The sequence below is a fragment of the Quercus lobata genome, chromosome 11, assembly GCF_001633185.2.
Source record: "Quercus lobata isolate SW786 chromosome 11, ValleyOak3.0 Primary Assembly, whole genome shotgun sequence".
NCBI classification, from domain to species: Eukaryota; Viridiplantae; Streptophyta; class Magnoliopsida; order Fagales; family Fagaceae; genus Quercus; species Quercus lobata.
In genome coordinates this window covers 12,154,891-12,174,594 of record NC_044914.1, presented here as the reverse complement: position 1 = coordinate 12,174,594, position 19,704 = coordinate 12,154,891, and the positions used below count along the sequence as shown (strand labels likewise).

The window sequence follows — 19,704 nt, the reverse complement described above, 5'->3', positions numbered from 1 at the left end:
CCATTCAATGCTCTGAACCTGACAGAGCCGCATTCTTTGGCTTTTACAACCACCCCCAACGACTTTGAGTGCAGGCTGATGGGACAAATATCAACCTTGGAAATATTGACCCTATACGTGGACGAAGGACAGTGAACACAAGGGAATATAAAAGGAAAAATCAGTAACCTAAAGAGAGGCTGGGAAAAATGGTCAAAAATCAGAACCTCCCAGCCCACCTCCAGGAGAAAGACTCCGTGGGTGAAGATAACTTAGACACGCGCGAATACCACGAAAAACCCACCGCTTGTCGACCAAGGCCCAGCCTTTCAAACCCATGTTCTACAAATGATATTGTTAGGGCCTTTTTACGTGCGAACCCGACACCGTTACGGTCCGCCACGAATCGTGTCCTTACATATACTTAACTGTAATTATTAATTAAAATTAGAGCAATAATAGTAACATAATATTTTATATAAATTTTGCCACAATTTATCATGTGACGAGATGTGAGTGGTAGAGATATAAATCCATAATTTTTTTTTCATTACTCACTTTGTCATGTGTCAAATTATAGAAAAAAATTATGTAAAATATTGTGATACTACATTACTATCAGAGAAATAATATATCTACAATATTTTTATAACATTTTTACAATAAATCTTAAGAGACAGGTTATTACTAGTTGTTATTATTAAAGTAAAAATATAATCTTAATGTTAGGTTCAAATTTGAACTAATAACAACTAATTACTTATAATTTATTATAAAATCTTAAAAATACTTAAAATATTTAATGCATGCATGTTACGTCAGGTTGGCAGCTGAAAAAAATATCTAAATCTAATGGCTGAAAATGTTTTGCTTTTATTAAAAAATTAAAACCCATCATCATTTCCAAGTTAGCCACGTGAGGTACAGGTCCTTAGGAATTCAGAAGCAATAAAAAAAAGTAACAGAAGTCTAGAAAGAGAGAGAAACACATACTCAGTGAAAAAGAGTAAAGTACAGAGCTCCATCAACGGAAAAAAGAAAGAGAAGAAGAAAAAAAAAGAAGAAAGAAGAAGCAGCAGCAGCAGCAGAAGACGAAGATACGTATTACTGTAATTTGTGTTTTTGTTTTTTTGATCTGATGTAGTTTGTGTTTACTGTTTATTTGCTGAGCAAGTGTGGAGTTTGTTTTGGTGCAGACCCTGCTTCGTTGTGTTCTTCTCTCTCTCTTTTTTTTTTTTTTTTTCCTACAAATCCCTTTGTTCAAGTCCGATCTCTGTTCTTCTTCGTGTTCTTTCATGATGTCCACTCCCATTTAAGAAGAAGATACATGCGACAGAAACAGCATTAATTTTCTCTTATATATATATATATATATATATATATCATTGCCTCAACTTCCAAAAGCAATATATTCTTGAAATCGATAAGCCAAATCAAGCAAAAAATTCAAGGAAACCCAAAAAGCCATGACCAAATTCGAGGTGGTTCTCATTGCAATTCCTGCGTTTGGAAACTTTGTTCCCATTGTTGAGTTTGCTCAACGCCTAATCGATCATGACCCTCGATTTTCTGCAACAATCTTGATCATCACTATGCCTGGACAACCGCTTCTCGACACGTGCATCCAATCACGCGTGGCCACGTCAGCTACCAATATCAAATTTGTCCACCTCCCTAGTGTGGACCATCCCTCACCCGATCAATCCCAAAGTTTCGTAGCCCACGTGTCGTCACTCGTTGAAAAACAAAAATCCAATGTAAGACAAGCAATCACAAACCTCATGGGAACCGAGTTGGACTCAGACTCAGAGTCCAACTCAGTTCCACAACTTGCTGGGTTATTCGTCGACATGTTTTGTACTTCGATCATTGATGTTGCTAAAGAGCTCGACATTCCTTGCTACCTTTACTTTGCCTCTCCAGCTTCGTTTCTCAGCTTCATGCTTCATCTTCCTATCCTTGCCACCCAACTCACCACCACTGAGTTAGCCGAGTTGGATACTGAGTTGGTCATCCCTGGTTTTGTTAACCCTGTTCCTCCAAGCATGTTGCCTCCATCATCGTTGAAGAGAGATGGGTGCTCTTGCCTTTTGTACCATGGACGTAGGTACCTTGAAACAAAGGGTATTATTATAAACACACTTCAAGAGCTTGAGCCTCATACACTTAACTCGTTCTCCACAAGTCAAATGCCACGAGTTTATCCTATTGGGCCTGTTCTTGACCTTGCTGGCCCGGCCCAATGGCACCCAGACCAAGCCCATCACCAAAATATTCTGAACTGGCTTGATGACCAACCTCTATCATCAGTGGTGTTCTTATGCTTTGGTAGCATGGGAAGCTTTGATGTGCATCAAGTGAGAGAAATAGCCCATGGACTTGAACGGGCGGGGGTTCGATTCCTATGGTCATTACGTGAGAAACCAAAAGCCCAATTAACTCTTCCAAATGATTACACAAGTCTTGAGGAGGTTTTGCCAAATGGATTCTTGGAACGAACAGTTGGGATTGGTTTGGTGTGTGGATGGGTTTCGCAAGTGTCAATCTTAGCCCACAAAGCAATCGGAGGATTCGTGTCACATTGTGGTTGGAACTCAATTTTGGAGAGCTTGTGGCACGCTGTACCAATTGCCACATGGCCAATTTATGCTGAGCAACAAATGAATGCGTTTATGATGGTTAAGGAATTGGGTTTAGCTGTGGAAATTAGATTAGATTACAAGATGGGAAGTAGAATGGTGTTGGCAGAGGAGGTAGAAGAAGGGATAAAGAGTCTCATGGTTGGTGATATTGAGGTGAGGAAAAAGGTGAAAGAGATGAGCCAAAAAGCCAAGATGGCTGTTAGGGAAAATGGATCGTCATGTACGTCACTAGGAACTCTGATTGATGAATTAGCAAACGGAGTGTAAAGATACAAAGATGGACCACTTTATATTTTAATGCAATAATGCTAGTGAAATAAATTGAGTTGCAATTATTTTTTGCCGGTGAATTGCAATTATTGTTGATGCCAGTTGCATACTAATATATTCCAAGGGAATATATATATGTGTGTGTTTAATATAAATGTATTTTGTGACTTTTGTCTCCCAATGAGTATATTTATTCTAAGGGACTTTTGTGACTTTTTTTTTTTTCTTTTTTTCTTTTTTAGTATTTCGTGTTTACTGGTTTTCATTATTAAAATTTTGCCCACTAAAAATAAAAAAATTGTGTATACAGTTTGCCTTTACTAGAGTTCATACGACTAGTCCTTGATCCGTGCATTGTACATGCTGAAACAAGTCAAGATTATTGTCATTATTATGATTTTAGAACAAGTTAATATGTTAAAAGCTTTATGGTTTTGTATTATTATCTGGTCTTCTTTATTAGGAGAATTAAAGTTTGAATTTCTTTTTCCCCACTTATACAATTATTAAAAAAAAAGTTAAAATAATTGTATTTAATAGATACCATAGGAAAGAAGATGGAGGCATTGTTTTTGAATCATACATAAATCAAAACTGAGGGTGAAAAAAAAAGGGAAGAAGAAAAATACATGAGTTACAAAAAGTAGAAAATGATAGTTTTTTGCCGTAATCTATTTTTCATAGTTTTAAAATGAAGACAGTCTATTTTATGGAAAAGAATTAAAGATTTAATTTATTATAAATCTAAAGTAAAAGACAGTCTATTTTATGGAAAAGAATTAAAGATTTAATCTATATATCTATATAAAACCGAAGCCTCTGCTGGCACCACAATTTTCCACGTCAGCACAATATTTAAAAAATAAAAAATAAAAATAAAAACATTATAACACCTCAAAACCCTAGCAACCTTACCCTCAAAACCCTAGCAACCTTATCCCTCTCTCAAGTTAAAAAATATAAAGCCACAGTTTCTGTAAACTCTCTCTCTCCAAACATAAATATCAAATTCAACCCCTTTAATTTCTCTTTATATTTTTGAGGCTTCTATAGAGTTATAGTGAGTTATGCTGATTTTGTTTTTTTTTTTTTTTTTTTTTTTTTTTGTGTATAGGTGGTCATAATACTCCGGTATTCCAAAAAAAATTTGTGTTTTCGTTAATTGAAGCCTTAAAGAGATAAGTGTTGCAGTTTGGAACAGCAATACAAAAGATGATTTCATTGGCAGCGGAAAGTAATTACTTTGTCTCATATTTTTGTTTTTTGAATTGATTTTGTGTGCTTTTTAGACCCTTTTGGATCAATTTTGTTAATTGGGTGTTTTTTTTTTTTTTTTTTTTTTTTTTTTTTTTTTTTTTTATAGGGTCCAATTGGGGAAGGTTCTTTCAAAGGGTTACGACGACCGCACTTGGTATCTGTATACTAATAGTGGGGGGTAAGTGCTATAAATTACTAACCCTTTTAAGTGTATAATCTGTTTCTAAAATTATCAATAATATTTTGTCCTCCGAAAATTTTATCTTTTTAATTTTATTATATTGTGTTTCTTAAGCTATAGACAGATTTTCTTTGTTTCTTATTTTCAATAATAAATCATTTTATTGCAATACTGGTAATTGTTTGAGAAATCCAATATGTTCATATCTCTATAGAATAGAGAATAGTAGAAGCCAATTTTATTACAACTACTTAAATTGAGTTGACTTAATTCCGTACAATTACAAAGTATAGCATGAAAGATAATTGAATTAATTGTTGTAATTTTTATTTTCTTTCCATGTTTTGAATTTCCATGTTTTTATTGTTGATGAGAAATTAAGGCTCAGTTGTACAATATGTGTAAATTCTTCAGAAAGCTATTTTAAATAGTAAGTCAATGTGTCTCTTACATTTGGGTATTAGTTAGAATTATTTTCAAATGATTGTACCAATAAAAGTGAATGTGTATAAATTTTGTTTAACTATCTCGTGCATCGCACGGGTTAGCGACTAGTTTATTATAAATCTAAAGTATGTATAGTGTTACATCATTTAAAAGAAAAAAAAATAGTAATGAATGAATATTAATTAAATTTAAATAGTGTGTCACAATATAAACCTTTAAATTAATGAAAAACTAAATATTCATAGTTGACTGATTCCTCATGTTTAAAAACAAATACAGATACGATTCTAATATGACTAGGAGGAAAGAAATTAGAGCACACTTGTGATTGCTCTAAGAAATAAAGCTTTAGCTCTTTAGTTGTAAAATTTTTGTGAGAGCTTCAAGCTGTAAAGTTTTAACTGAAAAGCTTTTACAATATAAAGAGCATTTACTGAAAAAAAAAAAAAAAAAAAAAACTGCTTTTGGCAAATTACAATAATAAAATGTTTCCATATTGTTATACTCTTTTGGTAACCAAATTGACAAAGAACTTTTAAATGTGGTTGGAACTCAATTTGGAGTGCTTGTGGCACAGTGTGATAGCCATGTAGCCCATTTATGCGAGCAACAAATGAATGCCTTTAAGATTGTTAAGAAATCAGGATTAGCTGGAAATTAGATTTGATTATAGGAATGGATTGGTGTTGCCAGAGGATATAGGGAGAGGGATAAGTGTCGTATTCATCATTAGGAACTTTGATTAAGGAATTGGCAAACACGATTTACGTATACAGAGAAGGGTCACTTATTGTCTTGATAAAAGTAATGCTAGTGAAATAAGTTGAGTTGCAATTATTGTTGATACAATTTGTCGACTGCATTCTAAGAACTTAATTAAAATTTCGGAATTTTTAATTTAAATGTGTTTTGTCTCCTAGTATTGGTCCAATTTTTTTATTTATTATTATTATTATATCTCTGATGCTTTGCTTTGTTAATTTATTGCCTACAAATAAAAAAATTAAAAATAAAAACACAAGCAAAAGAGAAGTAGGTGTAATGTGGCTTTTACTTTAGTTCATGTGAGTAACCATTGATCCGTTGGCTTAATGGTTCCTAAGACTTGATGATATTCATAAGATTTGGGTTCGAAATATCTTACAGTACCTTGGGGCCATCTCCATAGAATTCCTCCTTGTAATAAGCTAGTGCGTGTAGGACAGGACTGCAAACACCCGAAGAAATGGTTAGATACTCGAAGAGATCTAGGCACCCTCATTTGTCAAAAAAAGAAACAGGTCAAAATTATTGCCATCTAATGATCATAGAAGTTGCATGTTATGATTATAGAATTTAATAGATAAATTAGGAAAGAAAAAGGAGCCTAATTTTCAATCATAAATAATAGTTATATCAAACTAAGAAATAGAAAAGGAGGAAAGCAAAAACTAGAGGACCATGGGGTTTTTTTTACCATAGCCCATTTGGAAGGCAATGGAGTGTGATGGGACCGGATCCTACATGGGTGTCTCGCCCTTGTATTGCAATTGAATTATCCTACCCTAACCCCATCCTATAGAGGTCGGGACAATTTGCATTGTCTTGCCTAGTCTTAAAATTATATGTGTAAATTGTGAGAACATAACTTGAGGGACTGTAATACTTTTTATAGGTGACGAGTGCTAGTTAAAGGTCGTCCAACGTAAGGTCGACCACAATCGCGTCTAAGTTGGGAATGAGAGAAAGGGCACGAGATCGTCCGTCCAACTGAGATGAACCTGAACGCATTGATAGTATAAGTAAATGCCATCAAGCTAGCTGACAAAGAATAAGTGCGCCGAAATAGTTACAGAAGTAATGATGGCGCAACGGTCATCCATTACATATTAAATAGAGTTTTCATGGCCATTAAATGCCACATTTCCCTCAGGAGAAAAACGCCCAAAGGAGCATTAACAGACATAACCAATTTGACCTAAAGCAAACTATAAAAGGGCAGTGGAACTCAGGTAAAGATATCAAAAATTCCATAGACACCTATTATACAATTTTTTGAGAGCCATTAGCTGACTTTAGCATTAGAGCGTTCTCAATTGACGCTATGCCGGTGAACTTCCTTTGCCATCCTTTCTTTTCTTGGCGATAGGTACTAGAGTTCGTCCATCGGCATTGACAAGGAGCATATTGACGAGGTCAATTTCCAACTTCATTAATTTGGCGCCGTCTGTGGGAATGATTAGATTCTTTTTGAAACCATTGTGTTCCTACCGATAAAGCTCCTGCCACTCGATGGACTCCACACCAGCACCACCCATGGATCCTGTGGTGATGGCTCAACAAATCTAGGCTCTAATAGCAAATGTGCAAGAGCTAATGAAGCAGAACTAAAAGTTGAAGCGCTGAACCCATCCAGAGGGTAGCAATGCTTCACATCACCGACGTAGTCATAGCAGACATAACGAGGAAGTTAGCAGCCTTGAAAACAGTAAGGGAAAGGATACCTCAGAATACATCGAGTAGTCCGTGCATGACAACGATCACATGATGAAGAGCTTATGAAGGGAGTTAGATGAGGTAAAGAATGCCATGAAGGGGAAGACGACAATGAACCTTGATGGCATGCTCAAATGAATAGATTCACCTTTCATAACCAATGTTTTAGAGTGCCCCTTGCCTCTGAAGTTTCGTTTGCCATAACTGGAGTTCTATAATGGCACGAAAGACCCCCTTGACCACATAGGGGCCTTCAAGACTATCTTGAACCTCCAACAAACCCCCGACGAAGTCATATGTAGATCCTTCCCTGCCACCCTCAGAGGGGCTACCAGGGTGAGGTTCAGTAAGCTGCCAGTGTCCTCGATCGTGAATTTTGAACAGCTTAGTGTCTCATTTGTTCGCCATTTCATTGGGGGGGCAGCGTCACAAAAGGCCAACCTCTTACTTGCTAATAGTGAGGCAGCAGGAAAGGGAAAGCCTAAGAGATTATGTGAAGCGTTTTAACAAGGCCATGCTTGAGATTAACGAAGCTGATGACCAAGTGATAATGATGACTTTCCAAGTTGGGCTTAACAACCCTGACCTCGTCTTCTTATTGGGAAAGATGCCATTGACTTTTGTGACAGATCTCTTATTTAAAGCTCACATGAATGGAGAGGATGCCCTTACCGCAAAAGGATTGACGGGAAAGTGGAAAAAGGAGGAACCTAGTGATTCTAGGGTAAAAAGAAGGATCGTAAAGACCTTTCCTCGGAGACTAAGGCTAGTAAGAGCAACTCTGACACCCCGAAGAAGAAAATGAACTTTACCCCATTGGTGATGCCCGCAGACAAAATCTTGATATAGATTAAGGATGAACTAGGCCTGAAATGGCCCAAGCCACTAAGCATGTCCTCTAGGAAATGTGACCCAAAAAAGTACTGTTGTTTTCACAAAGATCATGGCCACTACACCGACGAATGTCGTGATTTGAAAGAACAGATTGAAGAATTGATCCAACGGGGGAAACTCTAAAAGTTCATCAAGAGGGACCACTAGCCCCGTCGAGAACTGATGACAAGCCTCATGATGATACTAAGGATGATGGACAAGATCATCCAAAGTAGGCTGTAGGTGAAATAAGGATGATAATAATGGGACTAGTATCAGGAGGGTTATACAAGTCTTTGAAGAAGACTTACCAAAGGCAGATCAACAACGTTCACATCAAACATCCATCTACAAAGTACTGAAGATCAGAGAGTGAAGAAATCACATTTTCTGAATGAGATGCAAGTGGAATTAAGCAACCCCATGACAACCCGCTCGTCATTACGCTAGAAATTGAAGGTTTCAATACGAGGAGAGTGCTAGTTAACAATGGGAGCTCTGCAGATATAATGTACATGACGACTTACCAACAGCTACAATTGGACCCAAAGCGGCTTCGACCTTTCAAATCCCCGTTGATCAGTTTCAATGGGGATCGTATCTATCCAAAGGGTATCATCTCATTGTCCGTCACGGTGGGAACACATCCAGCCCAGGTAACAAAACAGATTGATTTCTTGATCGTTGATTGCCCATTGTCTTATAATGTCATCCTGGGATGACCTACACTAAATTAGCTTAAGGCTACAACCTCAACTTATTGCCTCAAGGTGAAGTTTCCAACCCCACATGGGATAGGGGAAATAAGTGGGGATTAGCTGCTGGCTCAAGAGTGTTACAAGGTGGTGTTAGCCTCCAATGAAAACCATACCTGGGTTGTAGAAGAAAAGCCAAAGAAGCTTGCCCAAGATTTGGAAGAATTTGGTAGAAGGAGACCCTACTAAGGTCACTAAAGTTGGAGCAGGGCTTAACTCAGCCTTGAAGGGAAAAATCATAGAGTTCCTGAAGCAGAATCTAGATATCTTCCCTTGGACCCATGAGGACATGCCAGGCATAGATAACAAAGTAATAGAGCACAGGTTGAATGTCGACCCCACCAGAAAGCCCATCCAACAGAAGCAAAGAGTTTTTGCTCCTAAAAGGAATAAAGCTATCGCGGAAGAGGTAGAGAAACTTTTAACTGCTAGATTCATCAGGGAAGTCTTTTACCCTAAATGGCTTGCCAATATCGTCATGGTGAGGAAGTCCAATTGGTAATGACGCATGTGCGTTCACTTTACAGATCTCAACCATGCTTGCCTAAAAGACAACTTTCCATTCCCTAGGATTGACCAGCTAGTGGATTCAATAGCTGGTCATAAGCTACTAACCTTCATGGACGCATTTTTAGGCTACAACCAAATTCGCATGAGCGAAAAGGACTAGGAGAAAACAACCTTTATCACTAGCCAGGGGTTGTACTGTTACAAACTTATGCCATTGGCCTGAGGAATGTAGGGGCGACCTACCAGAGGCTGGTGAATCACATGTTTAGCAAGCAAATTGGACAAAATATGGAAGTTTATGTGGACGACATGCTTGTGAAGAGTAGAAAGGCAAAGTTACATTTGGACGACCTTAGAGAAACTTTTGACACTTTGAGGAAGTACCAGATGAGGTTGAACCCGGTGAAGTGCGTGTTTGGAGTCTCGTCAGGCAAGTTTTTGGGGTTCATGGTTTCGCAACAGGCATAGAGGCCAACCCAGAAAAAGTCAAAGTCATATTAGACATGACCTCCCTAAGAAGCGTGAAGGAAGTACAGAGGCTGACAGGAAGAGTAGCAGCTTTGAATAGGTTTGTCTCTAGAGCCACGGACAAATGCTTCTTGTTTTTTTAAACATTGAAGCAGGCCTTCCAATGGATGGAGGAGTGTGAAGAAACTTTCCAAGCCCTCAAGGATTACTTGTCCAAGCCATCGCTCTTAAGTTTGTCTGTTGAAAGAGAAGAACTATTCCTGTATTTAGCTGTCTCCCAGACGGCTGTGAGCTCCGCATTGATTCGTGAAGAGCCCATGATCCAAAAGCCGTTCTATTACACAAGTTAGACTTGCCAAGGTGTAAAGGCTAGATACCCAAAGATAGAAAAGTTAGCCTTTTCCCTGATCATCGTGTCAAGGAAACTTCATCCCGATGTCTAGGCACAAACGACCTTGGTAATGACAGACCAACCTCTATGAAAATGCCATGGGTAGGCCAAATGCTACAGGAAGAATGGTCCAATGAGCTGTGGAATTAAGTCAATTTGACATCGATTATAAGCCTAGAACAGCAATCAAGGCCCAAGCATTGGCTGACTTCGTCGCTGAGTTCACTATGACAGATCAAGATCCAGAATCAGAGTACTGGACAATGTATATAGACAGGTCGTCAGCAATAGGGTGGTGTAGGAATGATCCTTCTATCCCCTGAAAAAGACATCCTCAGGTACGGAGTCCAGCTTTAATTCCCAGCAACGAATAACGAAGTGGAGTACGAGGCTGTGTTGACAAGCTTAAGAATTGCAAAAGCCTTGGGTGTCAAAATCTTAAAGCTGAATTCGAATTCAAAGCTTGTGGTAAGGCAAATAACCAAGGAGTACGTGGTCAAAGAAGGCAGAATGAAAAGGTATTTAACACTGACCAATCAGTTGGTTTCTAACTTTGATGATGTTAAGATCACTCAGGTACCAAGGGAGGAAAACTCAGAACTGGACAAAGTTGCTAGGCTAGCGTCGTCAGACACCAATTAAGGACGACTAGGATTGTACATGAAAGTGCAGCACCTTCCAAGCATTGAGGGTTTTGACGTGAGCGATGTCCAATTTGGAGGGAGCTAGATGGACCCAATAATCATGTACATGAGGGATGACTACCTCCCTGCAGATCCCTCGGAAGCTAGAAAAGTCAAAGTGAGGTTGTCCAGATTCACGATCCTAAACGACAAGCTCTACAAGAGGGGATTCTCTTAACCCTACTTAAAGTGCCTCGATCTAGAAGATTCTGCATATGTACTAAGTGAGATCCACAAAGGAGTTTGCGGAAATTACTCTGGACCACGGTCAATTGTTGGGTATTTCTGGACCACGAAAATTACTCTGGACCACGGAAATTACTAAGTGTGCAGAGTATTTCTGGCCAACCATGCAGAAAGATGCAACTCAGGTCATTTAGAGATGCGATAAGTGCCAAATGGTTTGGAAACGTGTAGCATGTCCCAATAGAACATCTAACGAATATTGCATCACCATGGCCATTCTCCACATGGGGAATTGATATACTGGGCCCCCTACCACCTGGTAAGAAACAGGTAAAATTTCTAGCCGTCGCTATTGACTATTTCACAAAGTGGGTGGAAGCAAAGCCTTTAGTAGTAATCACGGAGGCCAAGATACAACACTTCGTTTAGAAAAACCTCGTCTGTCGGTTCAAGATTCCATGGGTCATCATCTCTGACAATGGACGACAATTTGACAGCCATAAGTTCAGGGATTTTTACAAGAAACTAGGGATAAGGAATCACTATTCCTCCCTCTGGACACCCACAAGTAAATGGCCAGACCGAGATTACAAATCGGAATTTTCTTAAGCTAATCAAAACTTGACTTGAGGGGGCAAAAGGAGCATGGCCTGAAGAGCTTCTAGGAGTTTTATGGGCCTACAGAACGACGGCGAGAACACCAACAGGCAAGACACCCTTCAAGCTGGCAATGGGAACTAAAGCAGTGATTCCTGAGGAAGTCGGAATGTCAATTCTCAGAAAAACATGCTAGGACAAGCGCAGCAATGACGAGGGCCTTAAGCTAGCTCTGGATTGCTTACTTGAGGTCAGGGACAATGCAGCTCAGAGAATGACCTTATATCAGGAAAGGAAGACAAGGTATTACAATTAGAGGGTGAAGTTGAAGCGTTTCAATCTTGGAGATATGGTTCTACGGAAGGTCTCACAAGCCACCAAAGATCCAAATGAAGGAAGGTTAGGCCCCAACTGGGAAGGTCCATAAAAGGTCGTCTGTTATTCAAGGAGAAGGAGTTATTACCTGGAGGATGTAAATGGGAAACTTTTGCATTGTCCTTGGAATGCAGAGCACCTTAAAAAGTATTGTTAGTGAAAGAATGGACTTTCAGCAACAATAAGTTCCAAGGTTTGGAACACCTTGTTTATTCATCAACAGATAAGCGAGATTTCATTGTTTTCATGCATTAGTTTTATTTTCAGTACTCTTCGTTTTCTTGTAAAGTATTATCCTTGTAATCCCTTTTGTACAAGCAAGGATGAATAAAACGAATAAGGCGTCTACAGAGCCATTTCTTTTCAAATAATTAGATGTCAAACCCTTCATGTTAAAAATCCTCTTGTATCGAAAAGACGAGTTCAGAGCACGACGACTATGATAAAAACTCCATCAACATAAAAGATGAGTTTAAATCATAACTATGTGATAAAAACTTCAAATTTAAATCACAGAGACAAAAGGCTCCATCAATATGAATGACGAGTTTATATTACAAATTAAGTGATAAAAACTTCAAGTTTAAATCACAAAGACAAAAAAAACTCTGTCAATATGAATGATGAGTTTATATTACAAATTAAGTGATAAAAACTTCAAGTTTAAATCCTAGAGACAAAAAAAAAAAAAAAAAAAAAAAAAAAAAAAAAAAAACAACAACAACAACAACAACAACAACTCCGTCAATATGAATGACGAGTTTAAATTGCAAATTAAGTGATAAAAAATTTAAGTTTAAATCATGAGAATAAAGAACTCTGTCAAAATAAATGACGAGTTTAACTTGCAGGTTAGGTGATAAAAACTTGAGTTTAAATCGCAAAGAACGAAAAACTCCATCAGTATGAGTGACGAGTTTAAATGGTAGTTCAAATGATAAAAACTCCAAGTCCAAATCACGATGATAAAAACAGGCAAAGTTACAGTATGAAGCAAAACCAGCAAGTTGGTCCAAACAAAAGCCTTAAAACCAAGAGACAATAAAGCAGGGAAAGACTAAAGCCTCAAAACAAGGAGGCAACCATTGTTCTTCAAAAATAGAATCCCAAAACAAGGGGGCAACCATTGTTTTCCAAATTAAAAAAAAAAAAAAAAATGAAGATACTACGAAGGAGGGATAGTAGACTTGTTGGTATCCTTTCCTTCAGCAACATCCTTCTTAGCATAATCTTTCTCCATCACGACACCAGCTTTGGTTTCTTCTTGCTCCTTGGCCTTGTCTGTGAGTATCTCAGTGTCAATCTTCTCAAACTCTAAATTGGAGAAGTCCACGGCCAAACTGTGGTGCTTCATCGTCCTCCGACATAAGAGCTCAAACCCTTTGAAGTATTGGATGAATTGAAGATCGGAGAACTGATCTGACTGAATGATAACCTGAACGACTTTGTCCTTCTTAGCATCAGTCCTCAGGAGGGCTTCTTGGATTTCTTCGTCCTTCTGAACAACGAGCACTTTCTCTACGTGCAAGGCTTTAATAAGCTCCCTTATTTTCTCATTTGTGTTGTTCGTCTCATTCATTGCAACGATTAGATCCTTCCTCAACTTGGAGCATTCAACCTCAATGGATTCCACTTTTGAGTTAGCCACCACAACCTTCTCTTCCGTATTCAAGTAGTCAGTCGTGATGCGTAGGGACTCCCCAAGGACCTAGTAAAGATAAACGAATGAGAAGGGAGATCATGTGCATACAAAAAAAGAATAAAAGGGATGCTGAGAGAGAAAAGCCACGTACCTGCATCAACTTATGAATATGATAGTAGACTAGCTCGTGGGAGGGAATAGATGACTAACCTTTAAGTTCATCGTCAGTAATCACGTTGTGAGCACGACCTATAGCAGTAGCAGGGTCATCCCAAACACTCCTTCTAGCTTTGCCTTTTCCTTTCGCATGGGTAGTTGGAGGAGTGAAGGCAGTCACTTCTAAGGATGGAGTGGGAGAAGAAGGGGCAATGTGAATAGGTGGAAGAGTAGCAGTCTCACCTTTCTCTTCGCCTAATTTCCTCTTCTTCGAATCAGTAGCAAGATTGGATAAGGGCTCATTTTTCAAACTTCTGATGCGGGCATACTTCTCCTTACTATATCTAGTGGCAAGCTAATAAAGATGAAGGAGTCTTGGAAACTAATGGACAGACGATTTCCTCTCGGCGAATCTTTTCTAATATGTACCTCGAAGGATTAGGACCCAAACAATAGTCAAACAGACGACGAGGATAAACAAGGTCGTCAAAATCCTTGATTTCACGAGCGTAGGCAAGGGTAACACGAACCCAATGACGGTGTTTATCTTCCAAATCAAGACGATCAAGAGCTACAAAAATTAGAAGAAAAACATCATTAGACGAGCAATCGCAATATGAAAGAAAAGCAAAGGGAGACAATGGAAATACGCACCAAGTGTTGGGACTTCCTATTTTTGTAGTAACCTTGGGACTTCCCCCCAGAATTCGTCAGACAAGGTTTCCCTACTCATTCCAGAAATAAAAAAGTATCGTGATTTCCAATCGCAAAAGGACGAAGGAAAACATCTAACATCCCTAGATTTCCTATCCCAAGGTAAAAGTTCAAAATGCCCATAGTGGGTAGAGGCTTTCAGACGGTACAAAAACAAAAATTCATTCAAAATTATCATTTCCCCATCACAAGTAGATATCCAGATAGACATACAACTTATGATTGTCCTCCAAGCATTAGGGACGAGTTGACTTGGGCCGATTTGAAATTCGTTCAGAAGTTGCATAATGAAGGATGGACGGGGAAACGAAGGTCACATAGAAAGTCAATCTCGTAAAAACACACCTCTCCATGGGCAAAGTTTCAATCTTTCTCACCTAGGCGAGGCAGTCTAATAGAGGTACCTTTGGGAAATTGAAACCTTTTCCTAAAACCATTTAAATGTATCTCTTTCAAGGAACATGTCTCAGAAAGAGCATGCAAGGGGGGGTGAAGATGAAGACGAGGGTAACTTTGAGGCAGTGGTATCAACTACCTTACTCAAAGACTCCGCATTAGAAGACAATCCTGTCTCCAACTCACTTAACCTAACATCATCCTCCCTATACTCAATGATGACCATCTCTGAATGGTGTTTTATTAGAGATTGACGGATAGAAAAATGAAATCGAGGGGCACTCTTAAATAAGGAACTTAAAACCAACCATAAAAGTATAGGGAAAAGAGGCCTTACCAGGAGAATGTGAAGTGTAGGACTTTCTCAGCACTTCGAAGTTCAAACCAAATAGGGCGGAGGAAGGGGAACGATTTTTCTAAAGAAGGAAAAATCAGAATTAGAGCATGCCAATCATGAACATGTGAGATTGACCATGGCAATTGCAAATACATAAATACATTACACAACCAAAACATGTGAAATAACTTTAAAGTCTATTATACCTGCATGAATTAATTAAATATAAGAAAATGGGATCTTTTGAGAAATGTGAGAAATCTTGAAAGATCTCTTCAATCTCTAAGAAGTGAACACCAACAATGGATAAAAGCTTAAAGAGTGATGTCTACCCAAAAAAGAAAAAAAGAAAAAAAAAATCATGTTTTAAGGAAAGTCAAAATTTTGGTAGAGCTTCAAGGGTCTCTCCAAAATTATGAGAAATTAAAGATGTTGAATGATTGATGTTCCCCTCTATTTATAGAGTAATTCTTAGGTACTCCCGGAGTATGGAGAATGGTGTTCTCTCTCCTCTTACATTCATGGTGAGGTCCGCTCATTAAATTCATGGTGGGGTCCATCATGAATGTGAGAGGAGGGAGCATCATTTCTTCATACTCCAGAAGTACCTAAAATTTTTCTCTATTTATAAAGGGATTAATGACTTAAAAATTAACCTAACTTAGCTTAAAAAGCCAACTACCATGAAAATGATAGGTTTTATCTTTAGAAAATGGATTTTGATGAACTTGGGGTCAGAAAAAGCGCATCTAGGGGAATATGCTGAAATGTGCCAATCGGCACTTTTGAAGTGCTGATTTGGCACTTCAGCACTCTCCCCAACTTTTATTTTATTTTATTTTTCTATTTTTCACAATTTTCTGCTTTTTCTAAGTTTAAAATTGTATTTGGACATGTTTTCAACCTATTTTCATCATAAACCATGTTCCACAATGATAATTATGCTTTTAAAATAATTATTTCAAATGATAATTACTTTAAAAATCAAATTATTTTTCCAAATTTAATCTTTATCTGCTTATCAATATATATATATATAAAACCAAAACTTTTGAAACTCCCACAAATTTCCACGTCAGCACAATATTAAAATAAATTTTCTTTTTCTAAAACTAAAAATAAAAAATAAATGCAAAATAAAAATTTTCTAAAAACAAACCCGATAAACGGCTTGCCTTCTCTTTCTCTAAAATGCAAACCTTAAGCTCCTTCTGCCATCTCCCCCAACGCTCCTCCTCTACCAGCTCCCCCAACGCTCAAACCCACGGCAAACCAATGGAGATCTCCTTCCTCAGACCCATAGCAAAGCATCCAAAGACACCATACCCACAGATTCCTCAATCAAAACCCACCACACCCACCATACGGCCATACCCACAAACCAATAGAGATCTCCTTCCTCAGACCCACGGCAAAGACCACTTCTCCTTCCTCCAAAATGCATGCCCATCAACAAACCACCACATGCAACCTCAATTATGTTGGTCGGCGATACACCATCACACCCAGCCCAGCCTAGTCGGCGATACACCATCACACCCAACCCAGCCCGTCGAAACTGGTCCACAAAGGTAACTAATATACAAATTTAATTAGGACTCTATAACTATTTTCTTTTTCTTTTTTTCACGGCTGTTCAATTTATAGGTTTCATTCTTAATTTTTGTTCTTCCATTCACTTTTATTTAGATCTAATATTCCTGTTTAATTTATGCTTTTTTATTGCCTTTCTCTTCAGTCTTTTCCTCCATTCAAATCAAGGTCAAAGGTATGGTATTCGTTTGCCTCTATTCTAAATTTCTGAATTTTTTTTAGTATAAGGTTATGGTATTTTTTTTAGTATATTGTCAGTGGTATTTTTTTAGTTTATAATTCTGAATTTTTATTGCTCTCTTTATAATTCTGATTTTCTATTCAGTTTATTTTGGATTTAATTTTGTGAATTCTTATCTAGGTTCATGTATGGCTACCAATCTCTGAATTCTTATTGTAATTTATGCACGATTGGGTGTTGTTTACTTGAGCTTTTAAGTTTATTTTATGTTTCTAATTGTGCTGGGAATGCCCTGTAGATTTTTTGTTTGGGGCAGGGTTGGAGTAGACTATGTGTATCTGTGGTAGTCTTTTTTATATCATTATTGGTTTATTTAAGTTTAATCTAAACTATATACGCAATACCATGGCTCTATTTGGATTTTGAAGTATTATACCAAAAGTATTTGCTATATAAAATCCAAAAATTGCATGTGCTGCTCAAACTTATGCTTTAAATTTAATTTTTACTCTTTAGCTTGCTTTACTTTTGTAAATTAAAGGGTTTAGGGGTTTATCTAACAAGCTAAGTCTTGAATCATAAATGATTTTCACAGCAAGTAGGACTTCATTTCTTATTGTAGCTCCTGTTGGATTCATATGTTATTTGTACTGCTCATTTTGCATCTATGTTCATCAAATTTACACTTGCTTTGAAATTCTCCAATCCCAAAACAAAGAGAGAAGGAATGAAAATTCCACTGACATGAGCACCAGCCCAAGCACTATCTTTAACAATTACAACTCTAGCATCCAATTCAATGGCCTTTACAGCCAATGTGGTACTTCTCTGCCTTCCAAAGGTGGACCATATCACAAGAAGATTGGCTAAAAAGCTTCACCTACTTTTCTGTACATATCATAATTTTTACTAATTATTCCTTCTTCTTCTTTTTTTTTTTTTCCCTAAAAACTCAAAAGTAAATCTGTATGAAGTGCTTGATCCCCAATTTAAAATTTTCTGATAATGTATCCAACAACAAGTAGTCAACATACTATGGGTATTAGACAAACAGTGTGGGTATGCACACTATGTAATAGATGATGATTATGAGGCAATGTGCCACTTCCATTATAGACTGATATTACAGCTTCCTTCAAATTTATTGCTCATGTAGAAATGAAAGGTTCCCCTCTTACTCTAGAAGATATAACACTTTATTTGATTCGATGATTTTAAAAAATGTTAGTTTAGTGTGGAAGTCAATGAAGCAGGGACTTATGAGACATATGAGTAGGCCATCCACAAAATAGCCTTTCTGAGTAATAATTTTTTCACCTTTTTATGATGCGTTTTGCTTGGTTTTGTATTTTGAATTATGTATAATTGGTTGTTGTACATTTGGTTGGAGTCAGTGATATGCTTTTGTTATGATGAATATTTGTGCATAGTACTTTCAAATGATCATATCGGCAGGTATTCAGCATTCCAAAAAATATAAATTAATGAAACTTTGATTCCACATTTCGTCCATTAAATTATCTTTCATTTTTTCTTATTTTGGGTTGATGATTTTTTCTTTTGACCAAGATGACGGCTTATAAGTTTTCCTAGCACGATCATACAGACTCATACGGTCAAACTGAGTATTCTGGATGTTCTGACTAACATTCCCGTTGCAGCATATTCCTTCACCTTCCTTCATCAATATATAGCATCGACTTTTCTTTGTGTTGTAGCTAGGACAAGAATTCCGAACATATGGAAGTCGGAAACCATTAGGAAGGTTTTTTCCATCGAACGAAGGTTTGTCACAATTCACTAGCACTAATATAAATGCCAATAATGTAAATGGTACAATCCATTTATACTCCATATTGGAGACTGGAGAGAGTTGTGTAATGTGTTCCTTCACTTGGAAGAAAAGGAGTGGATGTTAATGTGATTACGAAGAATCAGGAATATTTAGGGATTAGGTTTGCACGACATAATTAGGGGAATGATCGATTCAGTTTTACTTTGAATTAAATTACATATTTTCATTCATTTTTAAGTCATTATACCATCAATCAAAATGAATATATATAATTTCTTTTGTTCTTTGCTTTCTTTCTTTCTTTTTCTTTTTTTAATATATCTTTCATCCTAATATGTCAATAAGTTTTTAATTTCTATATTACATTGTTCTTTTTTTTTTTTTAAGTTCCACTATTTCAGCACCTGAACATCAATCAAGTTCTATTTCTTGGCTATATCTGTTAGGTATTTGACAAAAGGCCTACAAGAGAACTATTGTACATGTATTGGAATAATAGAATAAATGAACTGACATAAACTATTTGATGATGGCCCATGGTCACTAAGCTGAATCTTGCTGTTCAATGTGTCATTAAGTCATGTATTTATATTTTATAACTTATATTCATGGGTGCATATTTTTGCTATATGAAAAATGCAGTGTGATGATGGGGTGAACTGACTTGATTGTATTTTTGAAGACTAGGTTTGATTACTGATGTGTGGATTTCTGTTACCTCATTGTTTGATTCTCTGCTGGTAGATGGGTGCTTTGATAAAAATATGTTGGATTGCTTTAATTGGAAATACATACCTACCT

The 19,704-nt window shown here is 37.3% G+C and overlaps 2 protein-coding genes across 2 annotated transcripts; both read left to right on the top strand.

Moving 5' to 3' along the window:
• The first annotated feature begins 989 nt into the window (after positions 1–989).
• LOC115967399 (UDP-glycosyltransferase 43-like) lies at positions 990–3,058 on the top strand. Its single transcript, XM_031086486.1, has one exon. The coding sequence runs from the start codon at positions 1,446–1,448 to the stop codon at positions 2,886–2,888; it is 1,443 nt and encodes a 480-aa protein (XP_030942346.1). The 5' UTR covers positions 990–1,445; the 3' UTR covers positions 2,889–3,058.
• A 13,718-nt stretch (positions 3,059–16,776) lies between these two features.
• Positions 16,777–19,082, top strand: LOC115966402. The gene is made up of 3 exons (XM_031085643.1): positions 16,777–16,905; positions 17,073–17,102; positions 18,827–19,082. The coding sequence occupies exons 1-3, from the start codon at positions 16,777–16,779 to the stop codon at positions 19,025–19,027; spliced, it is 360 nt and encodes a 119-aa protein (XP_030941503.1). The 3' UTR covers positions 19,028–19,082.
• Positions 19,083–19,704: the final 622 nt, after the last annotated feature.